Here is a 16,625-nt window from a genome sequence, read left to right as displayed (position 1 = left end):
TTTAGGTTTTTTTCTTTACTGAAGTATTTTCATTTTTTATTTTCTTTTTTCCCCATATATTTGTATTTTCCTATAGCTTTCTGAAAAAATCAGATCTGTGTTTGCTAGGTTCCTAATTTTTAATGCTCCTTTTACCCTCAATATCTTGGTAGTTTAAATCCTATTGTGTTTTGTGCATTTGTGACATTTATTTTGGAAATAAATTGTATTTTCCATTATATAAATTGTTTTGTTATTAAACATATATTACAGTGGATACTTATTCTTCTTTCTTATAAATCAAAAGAATGGTTGCTTACTCCTGCGCTTTCTCCTTGTTTGTCGGTAATGTCCTTTGGACTTTCATTAGTCCATCCAGACCCATTCGCTAGAATTGCTGACTCTTCCTGGAATGTCCATTCATTAAATTTGCTGTTAGAGGGGGATACCTAGCCGACATGGCCAGTAATAAACCTCTGTAAGCAACAACATGGCCAGTAGCAACCTTTAGTTTACCATCTCAGTAATAGAATCTATACTATTTGTATCCTCATCCAAGTGTTATAAAAACCACTTTGTAAGGAGGCTGATCTGCAAAGGGACAAATGGACATATGGGGGGGGGGGTGGCTGCAGACTTAAAAAACTGAAAGCTATAATTTGGACCAAAGGGAAGCTGATGGCTGGAGTCTCCCTTTGAGTTTTTCCTGCATGTCTCTATGGCTGTTCAGCTGTAATAACAGGGCAGTGGGAAGGAAAAAAACCAACCTGACATAAGGGGGTTTTCAAAAAAAAAAAAAAAAAAACACCACACCAAACAAAACCTGGCAACTCGTCTAAAAAGGAAACGGCACATTCCAGTGATAAACATGGCGTCGAACACTTCATCAATCATCGCTCATTAAGGTGGGCGTGGATTTTCAGATGTGGGCGTGGTTACATGTTGACGTTGTGAACAGGGAAGCGAAGGTAAGCGATCTGTGGAGTACAGGATTTCGCCCGCCGTGGGTTTAGGCTATCCCGGTGTGCGGGCGCCGTTATAATATGGAAATATTTAGGTCGGCATTTGAGGGCGTTACTCCATATAATATACATTCTGCGTGTAGAAACAAGCCGGACATTATGGTTTCCTTAAACGCTGACAGGAAGTCATAAAGTGACAGAAAGGCTTAGTGACCCCCCTGGAACCCACAGAGCCCCCTCCACAGCTGTGTGAAATATATGCAGGGAATGTACTTATTGTTTTTTCCACCCCAGAGTTACGGGGTTTTCACCAGTGTTTCGGGGGGGTAATGGCTGTGTGCTTATTTCTGGGCAAGAAATAAAAAGCAGAATAGCCAAGAAAAAATGGGGCGAAAACCAGATTTGCCACCAGCTTTGGAAGAGATTGGTGACAGAATGGCCTTGGGGCATCGTTTCGTTATCTTATGGTTTTGATGGGTAGTTTCCCACCGTGCCTACTTTGAAAAAGTGACGCACATTATATCGGATAAAATAGATTCCTGTGCATATATGGTAATGTAAAAAAGAAAAAAAGGTCCTTAAAAAAGCCAAAACATGATATTGCAGGCTTTTACCGGACAGTTGTGCCATAAAAATGAAAGCAGACGTATCCAGGGATTATTTTTTGGAAGTGAAATCAGATCTTAAGTACATCTCCTAGCCCAGCTTTGAGTCCGATCCTGTCGTGGTGACCTTCCAGTAGTGGGTGAAGGTCACTGGAGAATTGTGAGAAGTCGCCATTGCCTTTGAGAACAATGAGCTGTCTTTCTTGCAAGGTGTTAATGGCGGCCACTTCCGGCACCTAGATCCCTCTTTTGCCCATTAAACGACATTCATTGGTAAATGGTGGTTGTGGGAGTAGTCGGTCCACGCAATCTATGATAGATTTTGTTTCTATTTTTCATTTTTATTTTCTCATCAGGATGCTTCTTCTCCTAATTCTCACCCTGTTTCTGGGGACAAGTGGAACTATTGTCCTTCTTTTCATCTGGAGAGGCTGGACTGTGGAAAGACTGACAGCCAGGTGTTGGCGTTGGTGGTTCCTCCATGTCTTGTCCAAACAGAACCAGCTCAGGATCCTGGACTGTGACGCAAGCAACGCACACGGCGTCCAGGAGAAGTTATTACTGAAAGCGCTGCGGGGGCTGCAGGACACGGAGTATGGCAAGAAGCACCACTTTAAAGATGTGGCAGGTCAACAGAGACTGTGTTCTGACTGGAACTCGTTTAGTTTAATGTCAGGTTTTGTGGATGTATAGGCAGCTTTTTTCGAATTGCGCTTTATTATGCAAATTTCATTCTCTTGCTTTTCAGTAAATGTTTCTGAACCCTCATAAGACCGATGACTTTTGTTAACAATCGTCCAATAATAAAGACATAAATATTAAGTCTACCATTACCTTACCTAAGTTTGCTTCAGGAAAGCTAAAATCTGTGGCTAGGTGGGGTCCCTTTTAGTTGCCTTAAAATGAGACGCAAGCCATCATGTTTTCTTTAATACATATAACTGGGTGGTCCCTTAAATGTTCATGTATTCACTGCCTTGCTAATTCTCATGGTTTCCCTTTCCCTACTCCCTATCTATATGTCATGTAGGAGATACGTTCAACCAAATACATCTCTGCGCACGGACTAACTGCCAGTCGGCTCTAGTGCTGGCTCGGTGAACACTACATCTGGGGGTCCGTTCAGACCCCTTTGCGCATGTGCAGAAAGCATTTCCATTGATTTCAATGAAAGCACATTACTGATTGGCGTTAGATGAGTCCTTTCATTTCTTTTTGAAGAATGCATATTAAAATACTCGCAGAGTACCTTAGTATGTATTTTTTTAGTGGGGGGGTCTCAGGACAGTAAACTGGTCCTTTTTAATAAATGAGTTATGATGTAAGCTGCTGACTGTTCCCATTTAAAGAGTTCCTAATGCAGAAATATTATTATTATATTTTGCAAAAGCTATTACATAGGCTTATGAATGTTCTGTCTGTAAAATACAATATTTGTAAACGTGACAGGTCCGGTTTAAGCCTTATAATTGGGGATTTATGTAACAAAGGATACGCGGAGACATTTTACGATTGGCATGCTGTTAGGATGACTACTACTCTGCTTTGCATTACTCTTTACATACTGCTCTGTATTTAATTTAAACACCAATGTCAGGAAAAATAGAAGTGTGCTTCTAATTTTTTATCTTTTTTTCTAAAAATGTTCTGGGTTTTTTTAACATTCTGTAGGCAGTTTTTGAAAGTAACCCTGTGTGAACCAAAGAATTTTACAGATTTGTAACCTTTCTCCTTATGCTTTTTGCTTTTGTTCCCTCTTTAGACATTTCCTCCTTCAAGAGACTTCACCCACTGACTCATTACAGTCACTACAAAGATTATATACAGCAAATGGCTCAGGGGGAACAGAACATTTTGGTAACAGGAGGACCCCTTGCACTTGTAGCTACAACTGGGACGTCTGGATTATCCTCTCTGGTGCCCGTTAAAGCCAGCAGTGCCACTGAGCGCTTCATACAGGTACGTCTTGCCTTCTTCCTGTGTTGAAGGGGTTTGCCAGGGCAGACTTGATATGTGATGATGTTTACAGCAGGCTATGTTTAAGAAATCGAATGTGCTGTTTGGAGTAGCGCAGTGACTTGCTGTGAGGAACAGAACATAGGGATGAATTATAGCTAATTAACCAAATTAAATGAATAAATACCTAGTTCTGTATATAACAGTAGGATGGGCCCAAGAACGTTTTATCTGATTGGAGTTGTATAATCTTGTGAGAATGCAGTTACTTGGTGGTTGAAGGTAGCATTGTATATGCATGCAAGGGGTTGTCACACAGAGACCACGTACTTCAGGGGAATTTGGGGAACTTGTAGTCCAATCTTACCAAGTGGCCCAGTAATAACGGCACCTATTAGAGAGCATACTATGTTTGCATTATCCATTCCACTCCATAACCTGGCTGAATGATCTTTTTGGTTCTAGGGGACATCTGTATGCTTACAAGTAATTCAAAAGAGCTTTCCTGGAGCTTTAGAAAAAGTAACCAAGTTTACCTTCCCACCAAACCAAATCAACTCCCATGCTGGAATTCCTATAGGTTCCTACCCATGTGCCACCTCTGCAAGCTTCCTAGAGTACCTTTATTCACCCTCTCCCCCACACCATCCTACCATGTCCCACCATGAAGTGTTATACACACAGATCCTTTATGCCCTGAGGGACCGTGGTTTGATGGTGCTTGAAGCCAACCTTGCATGGCATCTCAGAGAAGTGTTCTCATTCATGGAAACTTACTGGGGTTCGTTGGTCACAGATATTGAGATGGGATATCTGAACCCTGACCTGAAGCTTCCTCAGGACACTAGAAGGGAGATTGAAGACTATTTGCTTCCAGATGTTGGCCGAGCTGCAGAACTCCGTGCCCAGTTTGAAAAGGGCTTTGTCGGGATTGCTAAGAGGATCTGGCCACAGTTACAGGTGGTCGTAGCAGTGGGATCGGGTGCAAATGAGCTGGACTTACAGATTTTGAAGGACACTGCATGTCAAGGAATCCTAATTTATTCTCCAATGTATTATGCAGTAGAAGGTAGTTATTACGCTGCTTTTGATCAGTTCACCTTTCCCCTTGGATATTTTTAGTAGCTGGTTTTTTTCTTTTATTATTGTTATAACTTTATAATAGATCCAGAGAGGAACCGTTAGTTAAAGCCATCAGTTTTAACTGAAGAGATTATATAGAGAATGGGGTAACTCATTTGGAGAGTCACCATGTATTCCAAAACTTTTACTGAAACGAGCCTGCCCCTCCCTGTGTATGTACATAACCCACCTCTACTCACTTAGACTTAGACAATGTGAAGGTAATGTGAGTGAGATGAAAACAACTTTTGCCACCATTTTTCCAGAATGTATTTACAGACAAACTCTTCTTGTAAAGGAAACTAAATCGGGGGTCATTTTGTTAAGAAACTGAGGGAAAAGCAGGTTTGACTTTCTATCCACGTTTTACAGCCCTGTTAGCTTTTACATTGGTTTTTATTTTATCTCATGTGTTGCTCCATACTCCACCTCTGGTTTTCTCCCCTTTGCCTTTCTTTGCTACTTTTCACTTCACGCAGCTCTGGTTGCTTTTATTTCCTCACCTGCCATGTTCCTAAGTCATTTATTTTTACGTTTGAAGATTCTTTCTTACAGAACCCCTTCTTATCCTCAGTTAATTTGACTCCTCCTCAGGACTAATTGGAGTGAACCTGTGGCCAGAGAATATTGACCCACGTTATGTTATGTGCCCTCGCTCTGCTTTCTTTGAATTTATACCATTGACCACCGTCAAAGAAGAAGAGCCAGATACCGTCTGTATGAAGGATGTGATCATTGGGGAAGCTTATGAACTCGTTATCACCAACACAGATGGACTCTGCAGGTAAGTGTAAGGAGAAAGGTTTGTGGCACAAACCTAAGATTTTAAAATAATAAAATCAGTCTGTAGGATCCTAGGAACTGTAGGTATAAATCTACAGGTTTGCAACTTAATACGGAATAAGTCCAAGATGCTAAATGAGAAGGAAAAAAAACAACTTTACGCGGTTTACTGCTACACAGAGCTGAGTTATTTTTTCTTAAGTAAAGAAAATAGTCATCCTAATACTCCAACCCTAGAGGGAATTCCACAGAGTGAACTTTGGAAAAACACTCAAAACAGCCCTACATGGGGTTGGAATATTTCTTATTCACACTATTATTGTGATTGTTAGCACTGCATGTATTTGACAGCTATAGTTATACAGGGAATATACTGGCCGGTCATAAGGTTTCACTTATAACACAGTTCTCGGCTCTAGGGACTGTAATACAAGGCTGGTGCTTTCAGATTAGTTGTATATGTCATGAACCGCGTCCATACAGACGACGGTGCAGTAGCGGAGTAGGACAGGACCCGTGCAGGGTGACCACACTCTCCCGGTGGGCATCTAGGGTTGTGCAGCCACATAGCAGCGCCCTGACATAGCAGCGGATGATGACAGAACAGAGCAGGACTTGGAGATATCCTGCAGGCACCCTGGAGCAGGCATGAGACATAACACTGGAATCATGTGCAGGATGCTGGGAGTAGGGAAGCTAAGCAGAGTATATAGCAGAAACATAAGCAAGGGACAGGGAGACCAAGCAAGAAACATAACCAGACAAGATATACATAATACAAGGCACAACAGGGAACAAGACAAGGAATACTCAAGATCCGACATGAACAGGACACCCCGCTGCCGGGGATACGAGACAGGACACTCCGCTGCCGGGGATATGAGACAGGACACCACGCTGCCGGGGATACGAGACAGGACACCCCGCTGCCGGGGATACGAGACAGGACACCCCGCTGCCGGGGATACGAGACAGGTTACATCAGACGGACACACAAATACAGGAACTAGCCTAGGACTATATGATACTATTGGAGATTCCGTCGCATCTTATTGCCATAGTATGCTTAGCCCACCACTACGCCAAAGTACTCCAATGACGGTGAGTCCTAACGCTAAAACCTGCTTACAGAGGTACGAAATAAACTGAACACTGAAGCTATACGCACATCAGAGAGACATGTCTGTATACTGCAGACTGAGACAAACAGAACCGGTGGGACGCACCTTATAAAGGAAACAGAGCTAACGCAAAGAGCAGGACTGGAATCCAAGAATCAGGGATCACAGCAAGACAGGAAAACAGAAGACACGCAGCTCCGCAGCCTGGGTACAGCGTGACAGTATAGTAATACATATATATACATGCATACATATAATTCTTTTTATGCTTTGTTTTTTGCTGGTTTTTGTTTGCTTGGCAGTAACATTAAAAGAAGAAAAAAACATTCCTCCACAGTTAGAAAATAAGCCCACATATAGACTAAAGTGTTTTATTTTACTCAATCTTTAAAAAAGATCAGAATCAATTTAGCTTCCTGTAGTTTGTCTTTACAATGTTTCCTTAACTTACTGAACTGTGTCAAAAGCTAAACCGAATAGTTAGCAGTTTGGTAGATGTTGTAGAACGAACTACAGGATGTGAAACAGCCAACGGATTTATCATAATGAATTGTACAGAAGGGGTTTCTGAGCTGTTGCTTCAAAAATTCCCGTTTCCCGTATGAATCTTAATGTTGATTTAATGTAAAAACACGGTCTATTAACTCGCTGATAATGGGGAAAGAAACTCCGTCATACGGTAGAAATCCAAATCTGGTTCTTCTCGTTTACGCTGTCATAACTAGTTTAATGTAGGTGAGCACAAGTATGTATTGTCTAGACGGGTAGAACATTTGAATTTCCACCCAGACTCCATTTGCCCGCAGCCAGTGTTTTAAGGCATGCAGATAGGAGTTTGCTAAATTGACACTCATCACTCAGCACAAAGCGCATACTTCATTCCACGCGAACCTTCTAGAACTTGGGCATCTTATTGTTGTGGCCCTGCTTAAGTTGAAGGACTTCCACTGACTTCTGGACACTCTTGGATGCAAAGAGTGGGACTGCTTGAGCAATTACTTTCTTCCACAAATTGAATCCACATTTCTTGGTCTGTTACTTATGTGAAACCCATAGCATGGATTCCTACTGACTGCAAACCTCATCCCCGATGCTTCCCAGTAGGAGTGATAGGGTCTGATGTAGCCAGGGTACAGAAGGGGTTCCCCGGTGGGAAGAGCTGAATTGTCCCTTTTAAGATGTTTTTTGGCTCACTCGGCCCTTTGTAAACAAACTGAAGCCGCAGAATTATTGGCCCCGAACATGTGGACGCCTGGACCGGTTGGGATCTTTCATCTCCCCATCTCAATGATCCCAAAAAAAATACCATATGCTACCGTTTTTAGATGGTGATGCTAAACCCCCCTGAAAACTGCTATATGCTAAGGCTGTGCAGGTAGCTGGCTGCCAGGTTTGCTTCCATATGGTGAATAATGGTATCCATGTTGACTGTGGTTACGGGAAATTAGTTTATCCTCTCCTCATTCCAGATACAGACTTGGAGATGTGGTTCGTGTTACAGCTTTACACAACCAGAGCCCAGTTCTGGAATTTCTACACAGGTAAGCACTTTAACCCTAACAGCCTCATTTATCCCTTCGACCACGACTAGAAACGTTTCAAAAAATAAATAAAGATCTCTGTCCCCCATTCTCTGTAAAGTTGCATGGCCAGGGTTGACCCTCTTTAGCCATTTTTTGTCATTCTGAACACGACTAGGTATATATTTTTATATCCTTGTTTTTCAGATAGATGCACATTGCTCATAGGTGGTGCGATAATACAAGAGGCATTCTTCAGTAACATTTTAGTTTGTTACATAAATAAAAGTATTATCTTTCCCTGGTTGTGTGTACAAAGTAATTGTGCTTTCCTTGTGCCGCGGTGTGTGTGTATATACCGGTATATTTATATAAATATATTGGAATATATATATATATATATATATATATATATATATATATATATATATATATATATATATATATTTATATAAAATCAATGTCCAATAGAAGACGTGTTAAGTATACATGTATATTTAATATTTTGATATACTTTTTTTTTACATGGACGATGCTTTATTTATTATTTGGCTTTGCAGGAAGAGTCAGACTTTGAGTGTTCGAGGAGAACGGATTTCCGAGGATGAATTCTATAGAGCTCTTTTGCACACAGTGAATATATGGCCCGGAGCTACCCTTGTAAACTACTGCTGTATAGAGAGTGGAATTCTAGGTAGGTGACAATCCAACGTTCCTCATATAGTTCAGTAACATCATCGGTTTCTAAAGGTTATGTGCAGGTTAAGGTTATGTCCTCACGTTGGCTCCGCACTGGGTCTGGTTCAATGATCTGTCTAAACCTTAATTGGTTTTAACAGAGGTACATAATGCATGGTTTGTGATTCAATGACCTGCGTGTAATCGCGTTATTAGGGGTAGAATCTAGACAACAAACAATAAACAAAAATGATTCAATGGGCTCCATAGAAAACAATGCATGGTAAAAAGGTAGGGCTGATCATCATCTAGATGATCAAAAAACAAGTCTAAACTTAATCATAAAAGGTAAAACTAATACACAACACTTGGGCAAAGGAATCTTAATACATTTTAGTTTATGTGGCTTATTTCTGCTTTGTAAACTAAATGCAATTATAAATAAAAAATATATATATAGTATAGACAAATTACTACTCTTTAGGTATGCAACACAGTTATACATAATATAATGCATTATATTTTATATATGGTGTGTGTGTGTATATATATATATATATATATATATATATATATATATATATATATATGAAGTGTGTGTGTGTGTTCGCATTTTTACAGCTAGTAATTGAGCCTAAATGTTGAATTTCCGTCATCTCAGTCGACTGCCCGGATGTTAGGTTTAATCTGCTTAGACGGTTGGTAAATTGCAATTCATGTTACTTATCTACGTTCCCTGTGAATTTAAACTGACTTCTTTGCAACAATTTGGGGCTTGTTCTTTTTTCCTGAAATAGTACAGAAACGAGTAGGGTCATTGAATATGGCCTTGCATATTTAGCGTGAGGGAGATGGTAAGCAGATACAACCTGTGTCAGTATTTTCTTTTCTTTTTTTTTGTATGAATCACTAATGTGTCCAATATGCTAGATAGAACAGTTCATGTACAAAAAACCATAACTCTGCTATTGGCAAAATAAACCCTTCTTTGATCCATCCTATTGGATTGGAAATCCCTCCTGTGGTTTTCCCCTAAATCATTGAAACCTCTATGACTGTTTTTCTGTAAAACAAATGTGTTTTATAGGAATCTTCCTCTGAGATTTTTATTTAAAAAGTAGCAAAACATATCAGACACATTATGAATATTTTTTGCACAGGTAGGTCAAACATTTCTTTTCAGCTAGTTCTCGCTATATCTGTATCTTCCTAACGTATGGCTGTGTGTTACTCCGTCACATATCTATATCAAAAAGGCAGACACTACAGAAGTGGTCTCCTAGCATGTGGTATAACTGCTTCTGCGTGATCTGTAACCCAAAACATACAGGTTTTATCTGTCATTCCATATCTAGCATCGCGTTCAAAGCGATATATGCCAGGAGGCGCATCAACTCCTTGGGGTCTTATCACCAAAAAAATAATCTATGAATAAAATACCATTTACAAACATAAAATTATGGACTCATTGACAATAAATAGTGGACGGCAGTCTCTCCGCATCCCATACATTTCAGTCATTCATTTCTGCTTAGGAAGTCAGGCCGAATTACCACGTATTGGCCACAGGCAAATTTATGTTTAAGTGTTATTTTATCCATATAGTTTTTCTTCATTTTTTGTGATTGTTACCCAATTTGTTCCTTCTTTCTCTCGCTGGCATACAAGAAGATGAGACCCCGAGGATTTGATGTGCCTTTATCCACTATTGGCACTTGTCAGTGCAGATATCAGTTCTCTCTAACATAACGCTATGTTTAATATTTTTTGTTTGCATTTTATGTGCCTTCTTTAAAGGGATTTTCTTTGGTTCACACAAGAGTCAAGGTGTAGCTCAGTGGTTGCATTCCATAGGATGGGAGTTAATTTAGTATTTTTATTTTAAGTTCATTTTCTATATTGGTTTTTGCAATCACATCTTCCATATTGAGCACAGATTTTAACTGAATTCCAGTTGCCTGCTGCATTGTATTATGGCCATGACCATATTTATTTAGGGAAAGCTGGAGCAGAGAAGCATGCTGAAGCAATCAGCAGACATATTTTAACCAACATTACCTTTTTAATGAATCTACTAAAAACATATCAGAGGCAAAGCTTTAAGAGTGGGTCTTTTCATTATAGATACCAATGATCCAATAAGCAAGAACTTGCACTATGTACTTTTATATCTAAATCCCGTCCACCTGGGAATTTCCTCGCTATTGAGCCTTACAGCAGCTTCTCTGTTCTTAATAAAATGTATTTAGTAAATTTATGTTTTTATTTCAGCCATTAATGGAAACCACTTAGTTACTATTTCCCGTAAACATATGGCACAGCGTGGATTGGAAAATTCTATCATATACTACACCCATTCTATACAGCGCTTTATTTGACTTCTTAAAGTGGAAAAGTCCCCCAAAATAAAATGTTAGCAATCAGCAGAACATGACCAGTGGTTTTTTTAATTCTTCCAAGGTCTTTAAGAGATAGTTTACTGGATCTGACGGCACCAATAATGAATGCATAGAAAAGTACTCTGTGGGTGCTTTACTATGCACTCTTCGAAAACGGAAAAAAGATTAAAAAACCCTCGCTTACCTGAGGTAGAAGCTGCAGCCCTGCAGCTACCCTCCTCCTCTGTGGTCTCATAACATTTGCAAGGGGGCCACCACAAAAATTGAAATGGCCCACACAGCTTTCGTATTCTTATATATAATGTATACGGCGGATGGAGTGCCCCTATAAGCTTGTTCTTTTTAATCTTATTGAAATAATATGAAATATATGAAAAAATACATAGATTAGGCTAACATTTTATTACACTGTAACTCACAAATGTACTATTCACTCTAGGTCCTTTTTTAGGGGGCTCTGACCCTCACTATGAGGTGTTCATAGCACTGAAGGGAGTCAGAGACTTATCAGAAGAACAAAGAAACAAGGTGAGTATGAGTCGCTGGCACGTTCTGAACATTTCATGCTTATTCTTAAAACAAGACATTTGACTTCTCCATTCGGATTTGTACGAATTGCAAATTTAACCAAGCTTGCATAGTTCATCAGTTCATACAAATCTCCAAAAACAAGGCAAGACCCCCCCACAAAACAAAGTAAAAAGCTACAAATTTTCATAGTTTTGTGGGCTCATTCACTCCTCCTCTTTCACTCTCTCATTCATGTTCTCTCACACAGTTATTCTCATTCACTGTCTCTGAATATCTTCCTGTCTCTCTGCTGACCGCTTCCCTGATTGAGCCCGGAAGCTCTGCCATTTTGCCTGAATATAACTTCCTGTGAAACTCCGCAAAACGGGAGAGTTTTCGGTGTCATCCTCTCTGCCGCTTGAAGGATTGGGGGAGAGGGCGTTCCCGGAAGCTCTGCCATTTCGCCCTAAGATAACCTTCCATGAACCTTCGCAACAATGGAGGGCTTCCAGCGACATCTTCTTCCAGATTTGGAGGATGAGCAGGACATTGAATTTGTTGTCTGAATTTCATTGTTTTTGCACACGTCTAAGAGAAACGTTTTATTTTTGCCCTGTTTAACACCCGGAAAGGTTGTACTTCCTTTAGACCCTTTAGACCAGATCGCTGTACGTGGTGATGCATAGACCTGTCAGCTGCTTTTTCAGTCTCTTCATCAGGAAAAGCGTTTAAATAATGGATGACTTTTTAAGTCCCAAAGATGAGCCTGTCTGCAGCCTTGAGATGTTAAGGTTTGTGAACCGTAACTGGTGAAGGGGTAGAGAAGGCGAATATGCCAAACATGAATGCAAAAGAAGATTTAGTGAATCATTAGGTGTCAGGGATGCCCAAAACTAATGTGATCCAGATGCAGCAGGCTTGGGACTCTGTTTCCAACTGTGCGGGAAATGTCCAATGTTAGGATTCATTTTGAGGACTTTTAATAGTTTTTCAAATTATATTTTAACTAATAATAATAAATTACATATTGGTGGGCGTGTGTGTAATTTGGGAAAACATGGACTAAGCAAGGAGCCATTTAAGAGGGGGTGTGAGGCATTAAACCCTGCTCGGGGGTGAATAGTGTATGGTTGGGCTGGGGTAGTATAAAGTGCTGAAAATGAATCTATCCAATATGTTTAAAAATAGAGTGTATAGTTATTGAAGAAAATGGAGCGCACCTCAAGACAAAGCAACAGTTTATAGGAAGTGGTACAGATGATCAACTGAATCGGAGGGATGAGGTTTAACCTGAAAGTGTCACGGGTGTCAGTTAGAAATGACACTTTTCTACATACATGACTAAAACTTCTTGATCTGAGCTTTAGTAATTCTGAAACCGTTTGATGGACGTACACATTGCAGCACGCGGATAGTTGGCTTTCAAGAGCCGGAGCTTCTCCTTTTGTACCAATTTGTCTTAACATGTTTTCATTTTAATTTTCACTCCCCCTCTAGAAGCACCCTATAAATACATTTAATGGAATTGTTGAAAAGTGATCTTCAATACCCCTTTTACAATTGAGTTTGTATGCAGAAAAACTTGTCTCCACTAGGTGGCAGTCCGGTATTGCAATCTGTGGCAGTATGTAGTAAAAGGGGCATTTGTAGCAGCACATCGGTGCAGAAATCACATGAATGCCAACCAACATCCCGGTACTAACATGCTTTAAGAGGCAAGCAATTCCCAAATCCAGTGTTTACTGAAAGCCTAGCCTTTATTTTCGAGGAAAAGTTTTATGTTTTGTGTAAAATGAAGTCCTATGCACTTTTTGTTGAAGTTAAGTTTATTTAGAATGCTTTGATTTCAAGTATTCCTTTCAGGAATGTTTACTGACATTGGAATGCTCAGAAGGCCCCTCTAACATTCAAAGGAGCTGATCACGCATTAGTTATAATGCCACCTCCCCAGGTCCTACTCCGTTGTAGATAAGTAGTTCCAGTTGTGAGTGGTGCTCTTTGCTCTATGTAAGTAAGCGGCTCCAGATGTCTACAGGAGTGGGGGCAGCTAGTCTCTGAACGGCTCCATGCGGCTTGTGCCCAGCTGATATTTGTGTGGGGTAGCCTGAGAAATGCGCATCTATATTGGATTTCCATATCATTTTGTAAAACCCATCACCCGCTATGACAAATAAAATTGTTAACTGACTTATGAGTAGGAGTTTAAATGTCAGTAAGCCTTGTGACGCCAATGTAAAATTAGCAATCTCTCTCTTCTTGGTTGTCTTCTTTTACATGAGCTATAGTTTTATTTCCAGATACTTTTTTAAGCCTTGGATACCTTGTGATAGTTACCAGTTGATGAGCTCAGTACAGAAAATTTGCTTTGATTGCTACCTAGAACGTATTTCCATATCTTAGGGGTTTTAACTTCAATGTCAGGGTCTCCGGTTCAGTTGGCAGATGCTCAGGGTTGCAAAAACTGGAGCTGCATGGATTTATAACCTGCATTGATTTAATGGTATCTGAGCACCCTGTTATGTCGTTTTCTAACGGGCATATGACATTTGAAATCCCTGCTTGACTTAATTTACAAAATCTTTACTGCTGGAAAAGTAAAATGTTTACATATGGATTATTAGAACTAAAATGATTATGAAGGGCTATTCAATGGCAGATATTCAAAGAACCTTATGGTTGGCTCATTCCCACTCTGTACCAAATACCCTTTATCTTAGTGTTAATGTTAACATGTCATGTCCACATACAGGCATTTCTGGAGGCAGAGTGGCATATAGGGGGTTAAAAGGCATTTCTGGAGGCAGAGTGGCATATAGGGGTTAAAAGGCATATCATGGGGCAGAGTGGCATATAGGGGTTAAAAGGCATATCATGGGGCAGAGTGGCATATAGAGGGTTAAAAGGTATATCATGGGGCAAAGTGGCATATAAGAGGGTATAAGGCATTTCTGGGGGCAGAGTGGCAAGCCTGGGGGCAGATGTTCATAACTGGGGGGGCAGGCTGGCAAATAAAAGGAAATAAAAACAAAAAGTGTTTTTCTCAATCATAGCTTTTCTTAAATATGAAAACATAGTGTACATGAATTAATAAAGAAATAAAAGTTTCTTACAAGAATATCATGAAGAATAATGCGATCGCGGTTTTGTTCCACTGAATAAAATGGAACTTTTTCATCTAAAAATGTTTGCGGTAGGAAATGTTTGGATTCCATTCTGCGTAATGTATTTTAGTTCTTAGGGCCTTTTAACACTTTTGCTTTGCAGCATTTTAATACAAATAATGTGATAAAATAATGTTTTATAGTTATTTGTACGGCAAATAGTGTGACTCGGGTATAAGGGGTGCGTGTGGGTCTGATTGATGATCATCCCTTATGCCTTTATTTTTGATTTTCTCGTGTGTTCTTATTGTCTTTATTCACTTTCACGTTTCTCATTCATCTCTTCATCCATCCCTAAACCTCTCCTTCAACCCTCAGGCCTCAACGCTTTCTGTTTGCTCGTTATTCAGGCCCACTCCTCACAGATCTTGCTTATTTACATTCTCCTCTTTTCTGTCTCTCTGCAATTCATTTTTTGTTCTTCTTATGTATTATGTGTATTTGTTACTTCCTTATGCCTCCTGTTCATTCACTATTTTGTTAATTTTCATTCTGCCAATAGTTGGACCAAGCTCTGCAGGACCGTTTCCCCATCTACAAGTCATTCCGATTTAAAGGCAGCATTGGACCAGTCCGTGTGCACTTGGTGAGCCACCAGTCTTTCTTCAAGCTTCATGTTTTGGCTTCTTGTATCTCTGGTGCCCCCCTGGACTGCATACAGCCGCCTCGGACTTTGAGGCACAGGAGGTTGGCTGAGTGCATACAGAAACAAGTTGTGTCCTAACATCCATTGACCAAACCCCCCCCCCCGCTTTCCTTACACACCTAAAATAGTCCATGCCTTTTGATATCAGGATTATTACAATCTCATCTTCTCATTTTATTCCTTCTCTTCCTCCTAAAATATTGTAAGCTTACAAGAGAGCGGCCCTCTTATGTGCAAATCTCTCTTACATGTTGATCATATTGTTAATGTTGTTAATTTTCATGTTGTACATTTTGTGTTATAATGGTAAGGAATCTTTTGGCACTTTATCAATAAAAAAATAACCCTCTTTCCACATAAACAACATCTTACTAACTGGGAATCTCTTATTGCATAAAAATATTTTATCAAATGGAGTTGCATTTCAGTGGAACAAAGAAAGGAATGACTCAGACTTGCGCATTCGTTTTTGTACAAATGCGGTATTTCCATTTGGGCGAAAGAAACTAAAAACAAATGTGTGCAATACGAAAATCTCCGTTCAATGGTTCCATCGCCGCTGCCGCCATTTTAACTACGCTGAGAGGAAGAGAATCTCGCCATTTTGCCTGCGCTAAGAGGAGGGAGAATGAGTGAGCCGACCTTCGAGCTGAGGACTTGTCCAGTAGTAATGTATATATATAATAAATAGTAATATATAAGAGCAGAGCGTGTCGGGGATGCATTCATTTCACCGACTGCCTGCTGTGCTGCATCTGAGCGTTTTACAGACGGAGATTCTTCGGTGTGAGACTTGGTGAGCCTCAGCCTGCCGTTTCTCACAGTGTCTAAGACTCTCTAGAGTTTAGATTTTATTTAATAAATAACACCTATTAAAAATGTAGATCATTTAACCGGTCTACTACTATCCTTAACCTTATAACTCTAAGCTAATTGTGACCCTCTCTCTTCCATCTGTTGGTCTCAAATTCCCTATTAAACTTCTTTTATGTGTTTATTTCTTGTTTCCACGGCAACCGGGTGGACAGAAAGGATTTCCAAAAACGAAAATGTTGGCTGAATAATTAATTGTTAAGGTATTATTCCAGCAAAAAGATGGAGCGTGCTGCTACACCATGACCCTCACATCAAACTGTAACTGTTACACACAAACACTAACACACACACTAACGCAACGTAACAC

At 40.0% G+C, this 16,625-nt stretch overlaps 1 protein-coding gene across 1 annotated transcript; it reads left to right on the top strand.

The window, feature by feature from the left end:
* Nucleotides 1-1,903: 1,903 nt before the first annotated feature.
* Nucleotides 1,904-15,536, top strand: GHDC (GH3 domain containing). The gene is made up of 8 exons (XM_053453984.1): nucleotides 1,904-2,174; nucleotides 3,309-3,505; nucleotides 3,968-4,571; nucleotides 5,219-5,408; nucleotides 7,998-8,069; nucleotides 8,609-8,742; nucleotides 11,565-11,653; nucleotides 15,299-15,536. The coding sequence occupies exons 1-8, from the start codon at nucleotides 1,904-1,906 to the stop codon at nucleotides 15,518-15,520; spliced, it is 1,779 nt and encodes a 592-aa protein (XP_053309959.1). The 3' UTR covers nucleotides 15,521-15,536.
* Nucleotides 15,537-16,625: the final 1,089 nt, after the last annotated feature.

Source organism: Spea bombifrons, chromosome 13, assembly GCF_027358695.1.
Source record: "Spea bombifrons isolate aSpeBom1 chromosome 13, aSpeBom1.2.pri, whole genome shotgun sequence".
Lineage (NCBI taxonomy): Eukaryota > Metazoa > Chordata > Amphibia > Anura > Pelobatidae > Spea > Spea bombifrons.
This window is presented reverse-complemented; position numbering and strand designations above follow the sequence as displayed.

Coding starts and splice junctions, on each gene's coding strand:
- GHDC (XM_053453984.1), top strand. CDS start 1,904: ATGCTTCTTCTCCTAATTCTCACCCTGTTTCTGGGGACAAGTGGAACT. Junction 3,506..3,967: donor CCACTGAGCGCTTCATACAG/GTACGTCTTGCC, acceptor TTTTGGTTCTAG/GGGACATCTGTATGCTTACA. Junction 8,743..11,564: donor TATAGAGAGTGGAATTCTAG/GTAGGTGACAAT, acceptor TATTCACTCTAG/GTCCTTTTTTAGGGGGCTCT.